Source organism: Rhopalosiphum maidis, chromosome 2, assembly GCF_003676215.2.
Source record: "Rhopalosiphum maidis isolate BTI-1 chromosome 2, ASM367621v3, whole genome shotgun sequence".
Classification (NCBI taxonomy): Eukaryota; Metazoa; Arthropoda; class Insecta; order Hemiptera; family Aphididae; genus Rhopalosiphum; species Rhopalosiphum maidis.
Genome location: NC_040878.1, coordinates 46059380 through 46077546, shown reverse-complemented (window position 1 = coordinate 46077546; position 18167 = coordinate 46059380). Strand labels below are relative to the sequence as shown.

The window sequence follows — 18167 nt, the reverse complement described above, 5'->3', positions numbered from 1 at the left end:
GAACGGTGACAACAATTATATTTTTAGTTAATTCATTTTTTCACTAATTTGTATACAGTATAATATTATGAATTATGATTTTTTCGTTCGTACTGTACTTGTAGACTAATAATTATTTATATACATATATATATATTTCTTTTCATCGGAATTCTTATTGAAAAGGTTTGGAAAAAGTGTATTTACTATTCACCAACATCCCCAACATTTTAACCTTAAGTATATATTATGTATGAAGGAATGTAGGATAAGTATATATTTTTAGGATAAACATAATTAAATAGGTACACATATTAATCAAAAACTACGGCGCGGTAACGCACAAATAATCGCACTCACAATTAACGATGTCACTGTCGTGGCAACTGGCGGCATAACACAGCTCTTCGAGGACGCTACGAGTGCAGTCATCGAAGGTTTGCACGCATAGAGCGTAACGATCTTTCGTTAAAAACCGAAAAACCATTGCGGTAATGCTTAAATGAGTTAAATGGGTACATATAATCGGTGATACATACATCAGACTAATAATCGTGATACAGGGACAACAAATCGAACTTAATTGAAACATCAGATACTTATGTTCATTTGATTGCCACATACAAATCGTAAAAAATACTTTTAAAACAATCGATAAAATATCTCTGGAGGGGAAAGTAATTAATACTTAGTACTTATCCATCAGTTCTTTAGGCCGTAGTTTGTGAATTTGTGGTGCCGAGAAATAAAAAAAAATTATTTATGAATTAATTTAATGTTATGCTAAACCAATTTTTTTTGATAATTGCAATAACTAAAAAAATTTGAAGACAATTATTCACCAAGTGATAAATTATGATAATAAGATAAATTACATTTATATAAGACATTAATAATGTACAATACAATTATTGTTATACTGAAAAAAATATATATAAATGTGTAGATACATTAATTATTATTTGTAAGTAGATAATAACTCATATTGTACAAATAGACTATTTTCTTTCATCTGTAAAACTACTATCATAGGTCTAGTTGATACCTTAGTACCTATTAGAAGTATAATTGTGTAGTCAAACAGGTATAAGTAGAGATTATTTTATAGGTAGTAGGAATAAATATTTCTATATATACTGATTATAAGAAATTGCAATTTAAAATCACAAATTAATTCATCTATTTATTGTCCTTATTCAAATAATATATACAAACATATTAAAAATTGTACACTTCTGTATGTATAAATATTTCATTAACAATAAACAATAATTTTGGAACTTAAATTTAATCTAAATATAATAAATATTTTTAATCACACAACACATTTTCAAAAAAACTAATATTTTAGGAACATACAAGGTACTTTATACAAAAAATAGTTATTAAAATACAATTGATATAAAACATTAAGTCGTATTAAATCCCGGATGAATTTCCTGGCCGCCTAAAATCTGCCATAGCTTCAAACATTCCTGAAGAAGTTTTAGCAATAGCTGTAACCGCTGACACTCCATTCTCTAACCTAACAACTGAATGGCCAATATCCCTAAGTTTTTGTACAATATCCTAAAAAGATACAATGGAATAATAGTTAAAATTAAACTAGTTTTTATTACACTCAAGATAAAAAAATCATTGTATCATTTCTGTCATACCTTAGTTGTTCCATATTCATACTGAACTTCCATAGGTACAAGCTGGTGGTAAATTCTGGGTTTGTCTATCACTTCTTTTAACGTTTTATTATACCATAACTTGAGGGCAGACACCTGATAACAGCAAACGTTTTTGAAATTTTAATCAATTTTAAAACATTGTTAACTAATAAATAAATTATAAGCATAGTAGCAGTATGTGCTAAGACAGCAGTATTTATAATCAATGCTAATACTTAATTCCAATAATTATAAATTATATTTCTTAATACACATTGATAATCAATCAAATTTTTTAAATTTCTAATGTATTAGATACTACTTTAAAAATCTTAAGATTATATAAAATATATATTTATACTTCAAATTAATTGAATAAAGCAGCAGATTTAAAGGGGTATGAAAAATGTTAGAAAATATAATAACATACTATGTAATTCATAATACACTTATACCTAATTACTAATTAGTAATAATAAAAATGTATTTCTATGCTGTTATTTGAAGAAATGATAAATTTAAAAAGTGCATAAATAAGTTAATTTAAAAAAGTTATGAAAACAACATTATTTTGTAGCAATAGTAATGGTTGTTAGTTATGTCTATTAAATGTAAATTTCAATAGAAAATAACTGAAGTATGCCAAATATTTTTTGACTTTTCTAAAAACTATATCAATTTAAGAGGTTAAGAAAAAATAGTTACTTTCTAACCAGAATATTTTTGAATAAAAAAAATCAAAAAAAATCATACATAAGCAGTAGCAATAGTAATCTTTGATCCTCCTGCAGCTCCCGCTCCAAGAACAAAGTCACCATTTTTATCAGTAAATATAGTTGGACACATAGAAGACAACGGTCGCTTTCCTGGTTTAATGAAATTGGCAGGTGAGGATGGAATACCATAATAATTAACAACTCCAGGAGTAGAAAAATCATCCATTTCATTATTTAAAAGGATACCAGTACTAGGAGACATAACACCACAACCAAAGCTGAAATAAAAATGAAATCAGTAAGTTACTAAATGTAATAATTTACATCAATTAAAAATATAACACTTACTAAGTGTTTAATGTACTTGTAGCTACAACAACATTGCCCACTGAATCTGTTACCACAATATTAGCAGTCCCATGATTCTCTGGCATATCGTAATCAGCTCCATAGTATCTTGGATCTGGTGAAGTGAAATTATCAAGTATTTTACTTCGAACACTATTGATATAACTATCTGATTTTACTTTATTGTAAATCTAAAAAAGTAAGTTTATTCAAACATTGATGTATTAAAATTGTTAGACATTTTAATTATTACTTGAGACACATCAACAAATTTATGATCTCCTAAATGGGTTCTTTCCCCAAACCCAAATTTAAAAGCTTCCACAAATCGATGTGCGTCTAATCGTGCATCAGGTGCTGGTAATATCCCATCCAATATTCTGAGTATATATGCCAATATGATGCCAGAGTTTGGTGGTGGACCCACATGTATTGTATGTCCACTTGTTAAGTTTACAGGAAATGATTCTTTGATATTAACTCTAAAACAGAGCATTTAGCTTTGTAAATATTAAAATTAATTCAAAATTATATAAGTACAGTAAACAACATATATACTGGTTTCAAAATTACCAAAAGCTATTATTATATTTGGCAGAAGTATAGCTAGAAATTTTTTTTTTTTTTTGGTATACTCAAAAAACAGAATATCTTTAAATACACACAAATTTAATAAAATAATTTAGATTAGTATATCCTTTTATTTTTAAACATAAAATAAAAATAATTTATTTTATTTTATTAAACAAGAAATAAATAAAGTAACTCCTAAAATGTAAATATAATTAAAAAACAGTGTTAATAAAAAAAACATAATCCTTATATACTAAAAAGAAGTATGAAAAATAAAATATTTTCAAACAAAAAATTCTAATTGTCTTTTCTTCACCAAAACAAATTTATCAATCATAATAGATAAATTAATACTTTAATTACAATAAATAAAATAATATAAATTATACATTATATCATTCAAATGTGACTATCTATTATTTTTTTTTTAAATATAACTTTGATGGTTAAAATTTCCAAAAATGTAAAATAGGTATACTGATTAAGTTACTTACGTATAATTTGCTAAATCTTCTTTTGTGATTATTCCATTCACTTCTTTTAAATCTTCCAATAATTTAGGCGTTAACGAACCATTGTATATGGCTTTTACACCTTCTTTTGCTATAATTTTCATTGTTTCTGCTAACTTTGGTAGTTTATATTGTTCCCCAGCTGTTTTCACATGTCCAGTTTGTTCATCAAAAAAAGCTTCTCTGCATAGTAATACACAACACATTTATTTATTTAAATAAATTAAAATCTATGAAAAAAATTATTGTATATACACAATATATATAAATACAAAAATAATACTAGAATCTAATCCTTTTTTAATGTTCAGTTAAGTACTTAATGTTTTTTCATACCTGAGTAGCATATCATTTTTTATCAAGTCTTCGTGATTATTCAAGTTTTTTGCTAAACGCTCACTGATTTTCATCCCTTCTTCGCATAATTTTATAGTTGGTTCAAATAACGATTCCCATGAAACGCCGCTACTATACAAATTATAAATTGTCGAATAACCTTTAAGTTCTCCTGGAACTGCAACCGCCATTCCTCCTAAATTTAAAATATTATTATTTCCTTATTTTTATAGGAATCTCTAAATTACAATGATTGTTGATAACTTATATTTAATCATGCATACTATAAATTGATAAGCGTTAAAAGTTTAAAAGATTGGATACAACTATAAATTTTTTTTTAAGTTATGATTATTACCTATGATTTATTATTTTTGAGAAATACACACAATTTAAGCTTTTTACTGTTATTCTTTAAAACATAAATTAATGAATACCTAAGAATAAACATAATTTAAAATAAATATAATTATTAATATTATTTTAATAAATACAAATTTACATCATAATTTATAGTTATATTATATTTGTATTATTACATAATTTCAGAAATCTTTAATAATCTGTCAAAGCTATATTTGTGTTAATGTGACAAAAACTGAGGGTTTTTTTTAAATTGTTAATAGAATATGTTTGTAACAGGTACCGTATATAGATTTCAGAGGATCATCTACAAACATGGATGTAGTCGCTGCAGCAGGAGCTGTTTCACGTGCATCGATTGTCATCACTTTTTTTGTCGTCGCATTATAGATACTCATCATAAATCCTCCACCAATACCCATGTATTCAGGACACAGGGCACCGTCACACAACATTGTAGCTATTGCTGCATCAACAGCATTTCCACCTTTTGACATTACATCCCTTTTGAAAAATAATAATACAGTCAAATCATTAAAATGTTATAAGCACTCTAATTTTCAAGAATTTGGTTAAATGTATTGATGTTTATTTGCAAACAAGTCACTTATCTCATTTTTTATAAAACTTCTGTGATTATTTGAAAATAAAATATTATAAACGAAAGTGTAGATGGTACGGCAATGCAGGTTATAACAAACAGAGAAGCAAAAGTATTACCCTCTTTCCTTCACATTGCAAAATAGACAAAAGTTTCAATATTTACTTTAAATATTATTATTTTTTAAATCATTAAATATATTTTGTTGATACTTATATAAAAAAACTTAATATTTTATGTTGTTGAAGAATTGTCTATTTTTAATAAGATCTTAAATTAAGAATTAAAAATGTGATAATGCAATATTATATAAATACCTATGACTAAATAATTTTTTTATTATTTAATAAAATGGTAAGTTAATATAAAGTTATGATATGAAAATGATAGGTATGAGGGAAAAAACTGCGTACGAGATTAAAATTATGTGAGTTTATGTTGGTAAATTTATGTTTCCCGTTAATTTTAATTTATGCAAGTGCCGTCTGTAAAATCAAAACATATTTATTAAATATTACACTCCAATTTGTGCGCACGGTCCGCCGTTGGATACAACACCGATCTTGCTGTACAAACCCATCGGCATACTCGATGGTGGAATTGGGAATTCTGGATCAGGAATACTGTTGTTGTGGACATTGTGTGATGAGAATACGATAAAAAATAATACTACGGCGCCTAATACAGCCAATCCTATTAGGTAACGCATCGATTGTAATCTGAAAAAAAAACAATATTATATATTATTATTATATACAATATAGGTATATACATAATATATTATAGGTTTAGGATGATTTTTAAAGCAATTTCAGTTTTCACTCCATTTTTATGTTTAATTATACATAGGTATTATATTTTTTTAAATTTTTAAGTGTAGTTAAAGACAATGTTTTCGAATACTTAGATTTAGGCAATACCCAAGCCTTTCACTTTTAGCCTAAAATCCTTCGTCTATTGGTACGTAACAATTGGATAATAAAAAAAACACTTAAAAATGGAAACTGCTGATAGACCAAAAGGATGGTAGATATTAATGTAAAACTATATAATGTCATAATATAGAAATATAATGCATATATAATATACTTTTTACACGCAATATTGAATTTTGAATAGGTTTATTATTTAGGTACCTACTAATCGTAAATAAGACTAATACAATTATACAACATACCTGAAGATCATATTGTCAATTCCTTTTCTGTTTGCCTTTATAAATTGATGAACAATCTAAAAAATAATAATATAATAAATTAACCTTTTTTTGGTCACTATATTAATAACCTAAGCTCCAATCAGACAATTTATCAAGTTATGACACTCACATTGGGACGATCAACAGTAAACTGAATAGGTTCGGTATAAATATTTCCTTATTATAACTAATCCATATTACCCAACCAAGAAAATAAACTGTAACACTCGAGATTTAATTGACGAATTAACACCATAAAAATTAAATCGAACATGATCAGTATTAAAAACGGTATGGATCGAAATACGAAATAGCGCAATAATCTAATCATCACGAGTTATACATTTATCCATGGTAGGTATTATTGTAATTTGTAGCAATTACATTAAATAGTAGGTACTTATATTATAAATTATTATAATATTATACATTTAATAACGAAAGAATCCTATTGTTAATACTATCATTTAAAACTGTGTTATAACTCTGGAACTATACAGTGATATTCACCGAGCATGATCGTCTTCATTTTTTCATTTAATAACACATTTATTCAATTTCTAATTTTGAGAATTTTTAAATATAATTTTAGATCATATGTATTTTCAAATTTCAAAGATTTTTTACAACTTAAATAGTGCCCTGTGATAATACAGACTTATTTTTTCAAATTATAGCCCATAATTTTGATAGTAAATAATTTGGTAAATATTTTTATTGAAAATGTGGATGGACCTTATTTAAAATTCAAAAGAGTAGTTATTCTGCGATTAAAGTGTTTATGTACATTTAGGATAAATCTTTAAAAACGGTTTTACAAAAATATATACAATAGATGTAATATCAGATATAATATTTATGGTACTGCAAGAGTACTTGGTTGGATCATTTTATAAACATTTTATCATTATTGATAGATTATTAATATAAATTACTAAATTAGCCACTATACTTTCCACTCATTACCAGAACCGATTATTATTAGTACACAAATTAAATGATTCAAATTACTCATGCGTATTTTAACTGGGATATGTCAACATTTTTAGAAAAATAATCCGCTAAATAATTCACAGTAGAAAAGTTGTCATCTGAAAAATAAAAGTTTGTATCTCCAAAGCCCCAAAGGACACACTTTGAATAGTAGAAAAAATTGTATGAATTTGAAAATATAGTCTTTAAGTATATTTTAAATATTCCAAAAATCAGATTTTGAATAACTGCAGTATTTAATGAGAAAATGGGATTAGTATGCATGTAGAATTGTCTTTTAAAGAAGATGAAAAGGTGTATGATTTGTAAGTAGTCGATACACTCATTTATGACTTCATCGAACGACTTGAATCGATATAGTTGCATTGATTTACAGCAGATATTATATTATATATATTATTACAATGGAATTATTATGGGACGATAATTACAACTCAGATTACAACCTACTATTACTATTTACTAATAATTATTTAAATCATCGCCAATAATGTATGAGTTTAAATGTAGTGTATTTACGTCAGATTCTAGTTTCGTTGTGTATTATAATAATATTACCTATAACCTATACATGCATTTATTTATAGTAGACGTTACTGTATTATTCGAACGGGTTACGCATATTCGATACATCGTGCTAGTTGGATACGCCCGCACCCCTCCATTCATTACAGTAACTTAATAAATTTAAAAATGCGTTTAAAATATCCTCTCGACATCTTCCTTTGAAAATATTAAACATTTTAATCAAGAATAAATGTTAACGACTTTCACTAAAAATGTGTATATAATTTTATAGTTTTTACATTTTAATATAGTTAAGGCCATATCTCGGATCACATTATACAACTAAATTATAATCTTATATAGTTATATGTATTAAATTAGTTATTTTATTTCATATCTCAATTGTCTACTGAAAATTTACCTCAATAGTAAAGAAAAAGAGATAGAAAGTAAGTGAAAGAGAGAGGAGAGAGGGGATGTAATATAATAATTATTATAATTATAGTTCACAAAACTATTTTTGATATAAAAATTATTCTGCGCCCACATATTTATCAATAATTAATGTTTTATCTGACATTCGAAATTTGAAAATTATATGTTTTGGTAATAGCAAATAGCTCTACCTATATTTAAACTCTATATAAAATGACTCATTTTAAATGAGTACTTTGAACTGAGAAAACAAACATTTTTAGATCGAATCAGGCTATAGTTCATAAAAAACTAAATTTAATGAAGAAAACCACAAAATAATCAATTGAACGTAGCATAATATTAAAGGTTCAGTTGATTTTCAAGCAATTTACATCATATGTATATAATATATTATAGGTAGGTGATAACTAGAGTTGGTATGTAGATAACCTAAAAAACACACAAAAATTCCCTAAAAACTTCAAAAAATGAACTAAAAAATCTAATTAAATAAGTGCAAAAATGTATTTATAAATAATACATTTTATTAGAGATATGTGTGTGATAATAAGGTTAGGTTATTTAAATTATGAAATATAATATTAATAAAAAATAATATACATTTATTCCATAGAATTTATAAATATAATGCTCAATAAGCGTGTATGATCGGTGTATGTTTGAAAGAGCACTTGTTTTATCAATGTAGGTATAATACTCAAACAGTAAATCTTATCGGTACATGATAAATTTAACCACAACAAAAACCCCACAATAATAATATTAAAATTATTTAAAATCTAAAATTTGAGAAAAATGTTCCAACATTGTACAAAAACTACAAAAAATGCCCCAAAATATGAAAAAATGTTAAAAAAGTACGTTGAAAAAAAATGCATTTGTAGCTAAAAATGCAAAAAAATTGCAAAATAAAATTAGAAAAATCTGAATCAAGGGAGCATGAAACAAATTTTTAGCTAAGATAGCATTGTATAGAATCAAAGAAAAAAAATGCAAAAACTCCTAACTCTAGTGATAAACTAATAAGAAATATTTAGGTAAGTACCTATCAACAATTATTTACATACAATTAATATTAAGTTTCTACAGTAATATATAGTTTTGGTAGATTACTAAGACTTAGTTCTAAGTAACATCGCGGCAACTCTTATATTAGTTATTCTATAAATACATTTGATCTAGGTATTTACAAAAAATTATCTATCCAAGAATAACGTTTAGCCTAGACAGACAAAATATCTACGAGGCGAATTCAATTTAAAACTTTGAAATTAATGTATAGAATACAAAATAATATTAATTTTCATCGCCTGAAAATATACGTTCTTACAGATAGGTTAATCTTTAGGTAAGAAGTTATTATATATTATTTAAAATATATTTGATACGATGGAAAAATAATTCTATATGTAATTAACAATAAATTGTTATTAATCGACTTAATAAATAATAGGTACCTACCTGTTTCTTGGATAGCTGAATAGTTTGTTCCATGTTCATTAGTTAAGTAACTACACATTAAAAAAATTTATATTAATAATAACTAATTAAAATATTGTCATAGTCGACTAGTTTTCTCATCGCACTCTAATAATTCAAATCAATCCTATCGATGATGGAGGTAGGTAGGTCATTAAATTATATTTTAAATCACGATATTAATGTAAATACTAGATAGCCAGATAGGTACTATTAAAGATTAACCACGTTTTACGACTGCAACATCTCATAATTTACAACCAAGTAGTGAGCAACATTAACTAACAATAATTTAGTGAATAATATATATGTCACTATGTCAGTGCAATACAACTGTAGTGTGCACAGAAGTACAGAAAATGTCAAATGTCTTATGTCTGAAACTGAACTCTTGAACTTAGTAATCTACGTTCTACAAATCTACAATCATTAACGTCAGAAATTATTATCAAATCATTCTTATCACTACGCCGGCCATGTTATCTTATAAAATATAGTTTTATGATTGATAACAATTACCGTAAAATAACTAAATTATTTTTATTATTATAAATCCTATTTAAATACTTGTATTAATGTATTGCATAATATGTTATAATGAGAGTTTTTCGAGGTCAACATTTCAAACTTAAATTTAACGTGTTGGTCGTCTACACTAAGTATACAATTAAAAAAAATTAAATTCCAACTGTAATAGATATCTACTATGTTAGTTTCGACCTGCGTCTCAGCAATGATTACAAATTCATTTTAGTGGATCTCAATTGTTAAGTTTATTTTTATTTAATATTTAGCCACTGAAAATGCCAGGTGCCAATTGCCTGTCATGTGGAGAGCTTTTTTATTCAGTTTCATCAGACGAAAAATCGTGTTATCAGTGATTTTTGGTTGCTCATTAACATATTGTATTGTCAGTTTCTTATTGATTGTAAGTATAGTATTCCAATAATATTAGTTTAAATCGTTTTAATCATAGTACTGTAAGAAAAACCTAATTTTATATACTTTTAGTCACCCAGACGTACAGACACATGGCGTGTTCCAAGAAAATTGGATCACAGTGCATTTGTTTGGATGTCAGCCGAAGTCGATTTGAACAATTCAATAGACCTAAGTTGTCGAAATACTGTACAAGGCAGAGAATATATAGCAGATGACAGAGGTACTTATCACTTTTTTAGTTATGCTAGAATGACATAGTGAATACTGCTAGTAATAGCACGGTTATTTGTCGATTATTTAAAAAAAATAACCTTTGGTTTAATGGAATACAAATTAACTATTTAATTGAAACTGAAATTGTTGAGCTTATGTAATCACACATATGCAAGTTATAATGGTATTCAAATTTTGTCATATTGTATAAATAAATAAATATATGTTGAAATTATTAGAATAGGTATATTTATTCGATACTTTTAATGTTGTTTTGTAATTTAATAACCATACTCTGTGTAATGTTACACAACTGTATTAATTAAAATTTTGATAATATTAAGCTTACTGCTACTATATAATATAATTAAAATATTATGTAAGGAATTAGAATCATTTAAAAATGTATTTACTTTTATAAGTTATCTTATTGTTTAGAAATAGTTTTTAGTTACATGCTGTAGTCAAACTTGAAATTTGTAAGATTTCAATCAAATAAATCTATGTAAATAAAATATTTACAAAATTATTTTTCATGTCAAATCATTGTTTTAATTTATTTTATTTTAATCAATATTATGATTTTTTTTAGATACATAAGTAACATATTATATAGTTAATTTGAATGAAATATAATATTAAAATTGTTTTAATTTTAAATTAATTTTTAAGTATTAATACAATTATTTAATAAATAATCTTACAGTATATTACAGTTATTCAATATTTGATTTTTAGGATATTTAAAGTAAACTTACAAACCATTTTTTTTAAATTCATAGAATTTGTTTACTATTTAAAAAGTTTCCATGGAAATACAAACTTATGTTCTTCAGATTAAACACATTTTTTTCATATATGTATAAAATTTACTAAAATTTGACCGATTAAAATCAAAATTTGAATAAGATATTTCTAAGTTATTTAACTTTGTGTATTATAGATACTGTGATAATGGAATTTAAAGATATTGAGGATATGTTAATTTAAACATTTTAGTAATTTATATTAATGGATCAACATTTATGATTTGTAAAAATGATCCAAGTAATAAGTATAATAACTATTACATCCATTTTATATTTTTGTAAAACCTTTTTTAAGGACTATTATAAACATTTTCATAACTGAAAAACTACTCCTCCAAATTTTGAATAAGATACATACAATTTTTTAAAACAAAAGTTTGTATTATCACAAGACACAAAGTACTTAGTAGTACACAAATTATAAGAATTAATATAGTCTTGAAGTTAATTAAAAAATTTAAAAAACCAGAATTTAAATAAATTTGTTATTAAAGGAATGCATAAGGGTGAGCATGCTTTGTGTAATAATATTTGTACAAATTCATATAGTACATTATTTGATTTATTCATCAAATAAATTAAAATAATCATACTTTTTAATTATATCTTAGTAAATATTTAAATCAATATTACAATAACAAACTTATAATTTTTATTATTTTTTCTTATTAGTAATATGTATATTAAGTTTTAAACTATAATGTGCATAGTATACATTCTGGAATTTATTTTATCCAAAACAATTAATTGGTAGTAAAATTTTAAAATTGATATGAAATCTTCAACATACAATGAGTAGGTATTGAGTATCCACTTGCTAATAATCTAAAAAATAATAAATTTAAAGTATAGATAGTTAGATATTTAAATTAATCTACCGTAAATGCATTAACATTGTAATTACTAATTTGTATTTTATATCTTTTTTTATGTCAGTGTAAAACACATTAAAATTAAAATTTTTAGTAAACATATCATGTGATGACTAATAATTAACCTACCTCAAATGTGAGATAGCACAAGTAATTTTAATAGTGAATGTACAATATTGCAATGTATATATAATCCATTTTAATAGATTACAATATACTACTGCGTATAAGTTGGGTCGTAATTGCTAATAAATAATTATTATACAAAAAATGTAGATAAGTTATATTTTTATTATATGTTTATAAATAAATATTAAGTATAGTTTGTGTTGTTTGTAATATGATGAAGGACTAGGATATATAAAAAATTATATAATATGTATATGTGTATGACATAAGTACATGAATATAAATGTAGATAATTAAATTATATTGATAAACAATAATTTTTAATTTTTTTTAAATATAAAATCAAAAACATTTATCACTTATTATTATATTTCATTAAATTATATATATTTTTTATATTTATAGTAGCTGTACAGTGTACATCTATCTCCATTTTATAGTTATTTGATTTAATATATTTGGTGGTGTTGAAGAGCTTTGCAATTGTTTCAATACAGGAAACACAGCCAATCCTTTAAAAACAAAATAATAATTCGATAACTGTTAATCAATGACATGTTTTCTTAATTACTCAGAAAATTTATTAAAAAGATCTGTTTAGTGTAGTATAGTAGTATGAATATGTTTTTAGTAAAAAAAAGAAAAGAAAAGCAATGTACAACGTTAACATTTGTGCAAGTGAAACAGATATTCTTTAATTTTAATTCAATGTTGACCTTATTATTACTCCATTATAAAATATAAAAAGTATTGATAATTTAATCGTTTTTGAGAAAAATAATGAATTTTTTAGAAATCAATTTTAAAATGTATTAATTTTGCTTAAAAACTTCATCACAAAACAAATGTATTACTAATTACTCACCATGTTCCATGTTTGTTATAATACATAATTTACAACTATGATATTGAACCAGTTAAAAAAAAAACTATTACAAAGTATCCGAATAATTGAAAATAGTATAAACACGCAGCAATGCAGCATACCAAAATCTGGCAATCATATTTTTATATATCATACTAAAATATGTTCCAATAACAGGTTACATATGTCAAAGAGATGATCTCCTAGCGAACAACTGCTGCGGAACTACCGAAAAACGTTATGTATGTGATACGTGCAATGCAGATGGCTGTTGTGTGTTGTACGAACACTGCGTGTCATGTTGCCTCAATCCCAATAAGGTTAGTTCTGCTCATATGGAAATCACGGTTGTAATATTGTTAATTTTATACCTAACTATAACATAATATAATATAAAATAATTGACAAATTCATTTATGTGTATCTGATCACAGAGAAAACTATTGCAAACCGTTCTGGGTAAGGCTTCAGAGACGTTCCGTGTGCTGTTTTCGGCGATCAATAATCATTTTGAACTGTGCTTGGCCAAGTGTCGAACGAGTTCACAGAGCGTTCAACACGAAAATGCCTACTTAAAATCGAACAAACACTGTTACACGACGGCCGACAAAATACCTTGACTGCAGTTGGGCGACACGCGGATTTTTTATTGACTGCATTCCTATATGCATATTGTGTAGTAATCGTACTGGGTAAAGTGCAATAATTTCAAACTGTTCTTGATCCAAAGTAATCGTGTGAGGCTTGACATTTCCGTGTGTCGTGCTCATATTTTTTATCGTTAGTAAAATTATCAAGACTATAATATTGTTGTAGAGTGGCTTATGGCGTTGAAAACAAATCTGTGTTATGATGTACAACTAAGAATTAAATTTATTATACTTATTATTATTTTTTTTTTTAATTTCAGGAGTTATATTTATGATACTATTTTATAGTAATACATCATTTAATTGTTGGTGTAATTTGTTTCTTTAGCTGTGTAAATATCTAATACATATTAGTTTTGGTACAATTTTTAATTTTTATAATTATATTATATTACAATTTATTAAAGTAAATTCAAAGATAAATTGTTAGAAAACTAAATTTTAATAATAATGGTAAACGAAACTGGATATCAAAATAAAATGTATCATGTGAGTTATTATTATTAATATAATTTGTGAACAATTATGAGATTCCCCATAAAAAAAAATATATTGGTAATATAAAATATATATGTATATAGTAAATATATAAACTAAATTGTAAATTTTTGTGTTTCTTTTTTATTTTCGCCACGTCGTATTGGAAAAATATTATCCTCACCGAAAATAATAGAGAAAATATACACATTATACTTATTAGCTATAGGCTATAGCTGGCAGAAAGGTACATAGATAACTACTTACATGACCACAAAATTCTATCACCCAAAAATGTACAGTATGCAGTATGTGTTTGTCCAATCAGTTTTATCAGAATGCGTAAATGATGCATACTGATTGCTATTGTTTTCATTATCCTGTTTTCCAAATTGAAATGTTAGGTCGGACCAACAGGCCAACTTTTTAAGTTTCTTTACATATTATGACTTTGCATACTTATAGTGCTCGACGCATTGTCCATAAAACGGATTAAATATCGAAGTCATGGTTAATTATTTTTTAGACATTGTACTGTTTATTGCATATTGAGTTATTACCATAAAAAATACAAAAATATCTTATTTCTAAAGAATTTAGTGTTCTTATATCTTAAATGAGCAATAATTTATCGATACAATACTTAATATAATAATAATACACTGTAGAGTAAGAAGAAGTAAAAAAGTTAAATGTACAGTTATTAAATCGAATACATAGGTATTATATTATCTTATATAGTAATGCTTAATATCGTTTTAAGCAATAATTTCTTACACTTTAGCAACTCTAATTTTTGTACGCATTTTTAATGGTAATCGTTACCAAATTATCACTACAAAATTATAAGATACAACAGTAATTTAATATACTTAACTGGATTAATGTGAAAAATGAAAAAAATAATCATTATCTTTTGAGGTCGGTAGGATATAGTAATCCGTCGTAAATGATTATGAAAATAAAATATTTATGTATATTAAACAAATAAACATAATGTTACGTTACTATTTATGAGTATGTATAGTTCCAAAAAAACATATTTACATTTTGCCAGTTATAAAAATAAAATAGCTCAAACTATAATATAAAATAATGCGATTGTACACGAATGCGCATATTTTGGCACACAGAAGTTGGTCTTAAAAAATAATTTCTATTTTCATAATCATAAAAAAAAAAAAAAATCGAAACATAAGAAAGCTAAGTATTGGTTCTACATTAAATATTTTAAACACGTTGATAATACAACATTATAATATCAACTATATATCTATTAAAAACCGAATCTAACCGATGGTATATTTTTAATCTATACACAAATATTTATAATAATATCAACAATATGCATATTATAATAATATCGAGTATATGTGTTTTACTGTCGCGTAACAAGTATATGTATATATATTATATATATATTTATAGCTCTAATAGATAATTACTTACAGCATTATAATAATATGTTATAAACTAAAATACATACATTAGACACGAATTTGTCTAGTATTATATGTTAATATATTATAATATCTAATATATAATCATCTTAGTTATTAAATCTACAAAATGTAAAATACATAAAAAAAAAAAAAAACTATTTTATTTTATCTCGAACGATATCATCGTCGCGATTGAAAATGGCATCGAATCTCTTCGGAACAACTATATAGCGCCGTCGTAAACATAGGCAAATATATATATATATATATATATATATTATCTACAGAGGTAAACGGCGTACTTATACATTTTCGACTTGGTACCTATGTGTGTGTGTGTGTAATTTTTTATGGAATTTATTACATTTCTTCGTTTGCCATCGCGGCGATCTGAAGAGTGATAAATGTGATATTTTGAAATTGCGCGTAATATTATAATATGGTTTATTCGTATTTAAGCGATTCAGTATAACCCTATAGACTTATTTGGGGGGGGGGTGAGGCGATTAGGAGATGGAGGCTCTATGGAAGTATATTATGCGACGTCGTCGGCGTGAGATCATCGTGACACGCGCCCGGCTCGTCCACCGCCCACCGCTCGATACGGTCTCGCGAGTCTGCAGTGGATAGATATCATATTATAATAGTACAAGTATTATTATAGGTATTACTATATAGCTGTTACGTATACTGTTTTGTGCGTGTAGGGCGCTATGTCTATATATAATATATAGTTTAACACACATATCTATGTGTATATACGTTTACGCGACTACTATAAATATATTATATATATAATACCTATACGTAATATTTTATATAAACAATAATAATAATATATTTAAAAAAAAGTATAAAATCGGGAGAAAAAAAACATCTAGTCATATATATAGTATTCACTTAAACAATAATCAGTACATCATTCCGGGGTGGATACCGGAACGGTGGAAAAACACGTTGGGGTTGTTGGACATGGTCGGCTCCATCGTAGTGTAAATGCTGTTGTCCATTCCCGAAAAATTGCACATGTCTGAAAGCGTGAAAAAAATTATATACGATTAATATTTTATTTTTTTTGCATTGCACACGATGTCACATTGTTTAGAGTGTTTAGACGCACATACGGCGGTATAGGAATAGGAGCTGCAGACGATGTATACGAGAAACAGCGATTAAACTAAAAACGTGATGGTACGTAATAGGTATTCGTAGTTTATCGTTTATCCGACAAATCGTGATTTGGATTTCCGAAATTCTCTAATACACCGCGATTTAGTCGCAGTTTCTGTTGAACCGTAGGTACGCGTAAAAATAATATACTTTAGCAGGTATTAGCTGAGATTGATAGTGCGCGGACACATTTTGATCAGACTTCAAATACATTTGATTTGCAGGAATCGAGTAAAAAAAGGCTTTTTGGTTAAATGCGAGCCGATGGTTGTTATTGAAATTTATTTGTGCGCTAGGAACCTATACATATTTACAGTAGATGATCCGACACGTATGAGACTATATTGTTATATTGATTATCCAAAAAACTAGATATTTATGCATAAATCGGGTAAAAATGAAAATCAATTTCGTTTCATCACTTTTTTAGACTTTTAGAGTATAATATATCAGTATGTGTACATGGACCGCAAATGCAATTAATATCGTCGACAAATGTGTAATTTTTGTCGAGATTCAAACAACATTATCGAAAGATTCGAAATCTAGTTATACAAAAAAATTCTTGATCCGCCGCCGTATAATATAGATATATATGTATGTATGTATACCGGGTGGACATCTCGAGTAGATGGGCTGCTGCTGCATGTGGCCTCCGTGGTGGCCGGCTCCTCCGCCTCCACCGCCGCCACCTCCGTGATGTGGGTAATAGCAGTACGGGTAATAGTGGTGAGCGTACGTCGGCGGGGCTACGAGCGCCACTCGGTCTGTAAAACAAACGAAACCGTATAGGTACAGATACGATTTAATAATGACGTTGTTGTTATTATTATGCAGACGAGATAGTTGATGAAATTTAAATTGCCGCGGCTGTATAGGTATACTTACGTCTAGTGA

The 18167-nt window shown here is 26.2% G+C and overlaps 3 protein-coding genes across 10 annotated transcripts in view; 1 reads left to right on the top strand and 2 right to left on the bottom strand.

Annotated features, from left to right (window-relative positions):
* Nucleotides 1-1266: 1266 nt before the first annotated feature.
* On the bottom strand, nt 1267-10116 carry LOC113553809 (glutathione hydrolase 1 proenzyme-like). 2 transcript variants are annotated; one of them, XM_026957348.1, is made up of 11 exons: nt 9684-10116; nt 6264-6319; nt 5605-5805; nt 4769-4989; nt 4123-4318; nt 3769-3969; nt 2955-3183; nt 2702-2892; nt 2391-2631; nt 1638-1751; nt 1267-1548 (listed from the first exon to the last, which is right to left on the bottom strand). In XM_026957348.1, exons 1-11 carry the CDS (start codon nt 9720-9722, stop codon nt 1399-1401), a joined length of 1839 nt encoding a protein of 612 aa, XP_026813149.1. In that variant the 5' UTR covers nt 9723-10116; the 3' UTR covers nt 1267-1398. The 2 variants fall into 2 exon arrangements, with proteins under 2 accessions (XP_026813149.1, XP_026813150.1); XM_026957349.1 differs by lacking the exon at nt 9684-10116 and adding an exon at nt 6415-6479.
* Nucleotides 10117-10222: 106 nt separating this feature from the next.
* LOC113553810 (UPF0454 protein C12orf49 homolog) lies at nt 10223-14632 on the top strand. 2 transcript variants are annotated; one of them, XM_026957351.1, is made up of 5 exons: nt 10223-10409; nt 10496-10629; nt 10713-10863; nt 13709-13851; nt 13966-14632. In XM_026957351.1, exons 2-5 carry the CDS (start codon nt 10528-10530, stop codon nt 14149-14151), a joined length of 582 nt encoding a protein of 193 aa, XP_026813152.1. In that variant the 5' UTR covers nt 10223-10409; nt 10496-10527; the 3' UTR covers nt 14152-14632. The 2 variants fall into 2 exon arrangements, with proteins under 2 accessions (XP_026813152.1, XP_026813151.1); XM_026957350.1 differs by having other exon boundaries at nt 10223-10629.
* Nucleotides 14633-16209: 1577 nt separating this feature from the next.
* LOC113551856 overlaps nt 16210-18167 on the bottom strand; it is an 88445-nt gene continuing 86487 nt past the window's right edge. For all 6 annotated transcript variants that reach the window (XM_026954397.1, XM_026954398.1, XM_026954400.1 and 3 more), the window contains 2 exons: nt 17882-18037; nt 16210-17130 (listed from right to left, as the gene is read on the bottom strand). In XM_026954397.1, coding sequence (XP_026810198.1) covers nt 17012-17130; nt 17882-18037 — 275 coding nt within the window. In that variant the 3' untranslated portion in view covers nt 16210-17011. The remainder of the gene's footprint in view (nt 17131-17881; nt 18038-18167) is intronic.

Coding starts and splice junctions, on each gene's coding strand:
- LOC113553809 (XM_026957348.1), bottom strand. CDS start 9,722: ATGAACATGGAACAAACTATTCAGCTATCCAAGAAACAG. Junction 2,893..2,954: donor AATTTGTTGATGTGTCTCAA/GTAATAATTAAA, acceptor TTACTTTTTTAG/ATTTACAATAAAGTAAAATC. Junction 2,632..2,701: donor ACAAGTACATTAAACACTTA/GTAAGTGTTATA, acceptor TTTTTATTTCAG/CTTTGGTTGTGGTGTTATGT.
- LOC113553810 (XM_026957351.1), top strand. CDS start 10,528: ATGTGGAGAGCTTTTTTATTCAGTTTCATCAGACGAAAAATCGTGTTA. Junction 10,864..13,708: donor ATATATAGCAGATGACAGAG/GTACTTATCACT, acceptor TTCCAATAACAG/GTTACATATGTCAAAGAGAT. Junction 13,852..13,965: donor GTTGCCTCAATCCCAATAAG/GTTAGTTCTGCT, acceptor ATCTGATCACAG/AGAAAACTATTGCAAACCGT.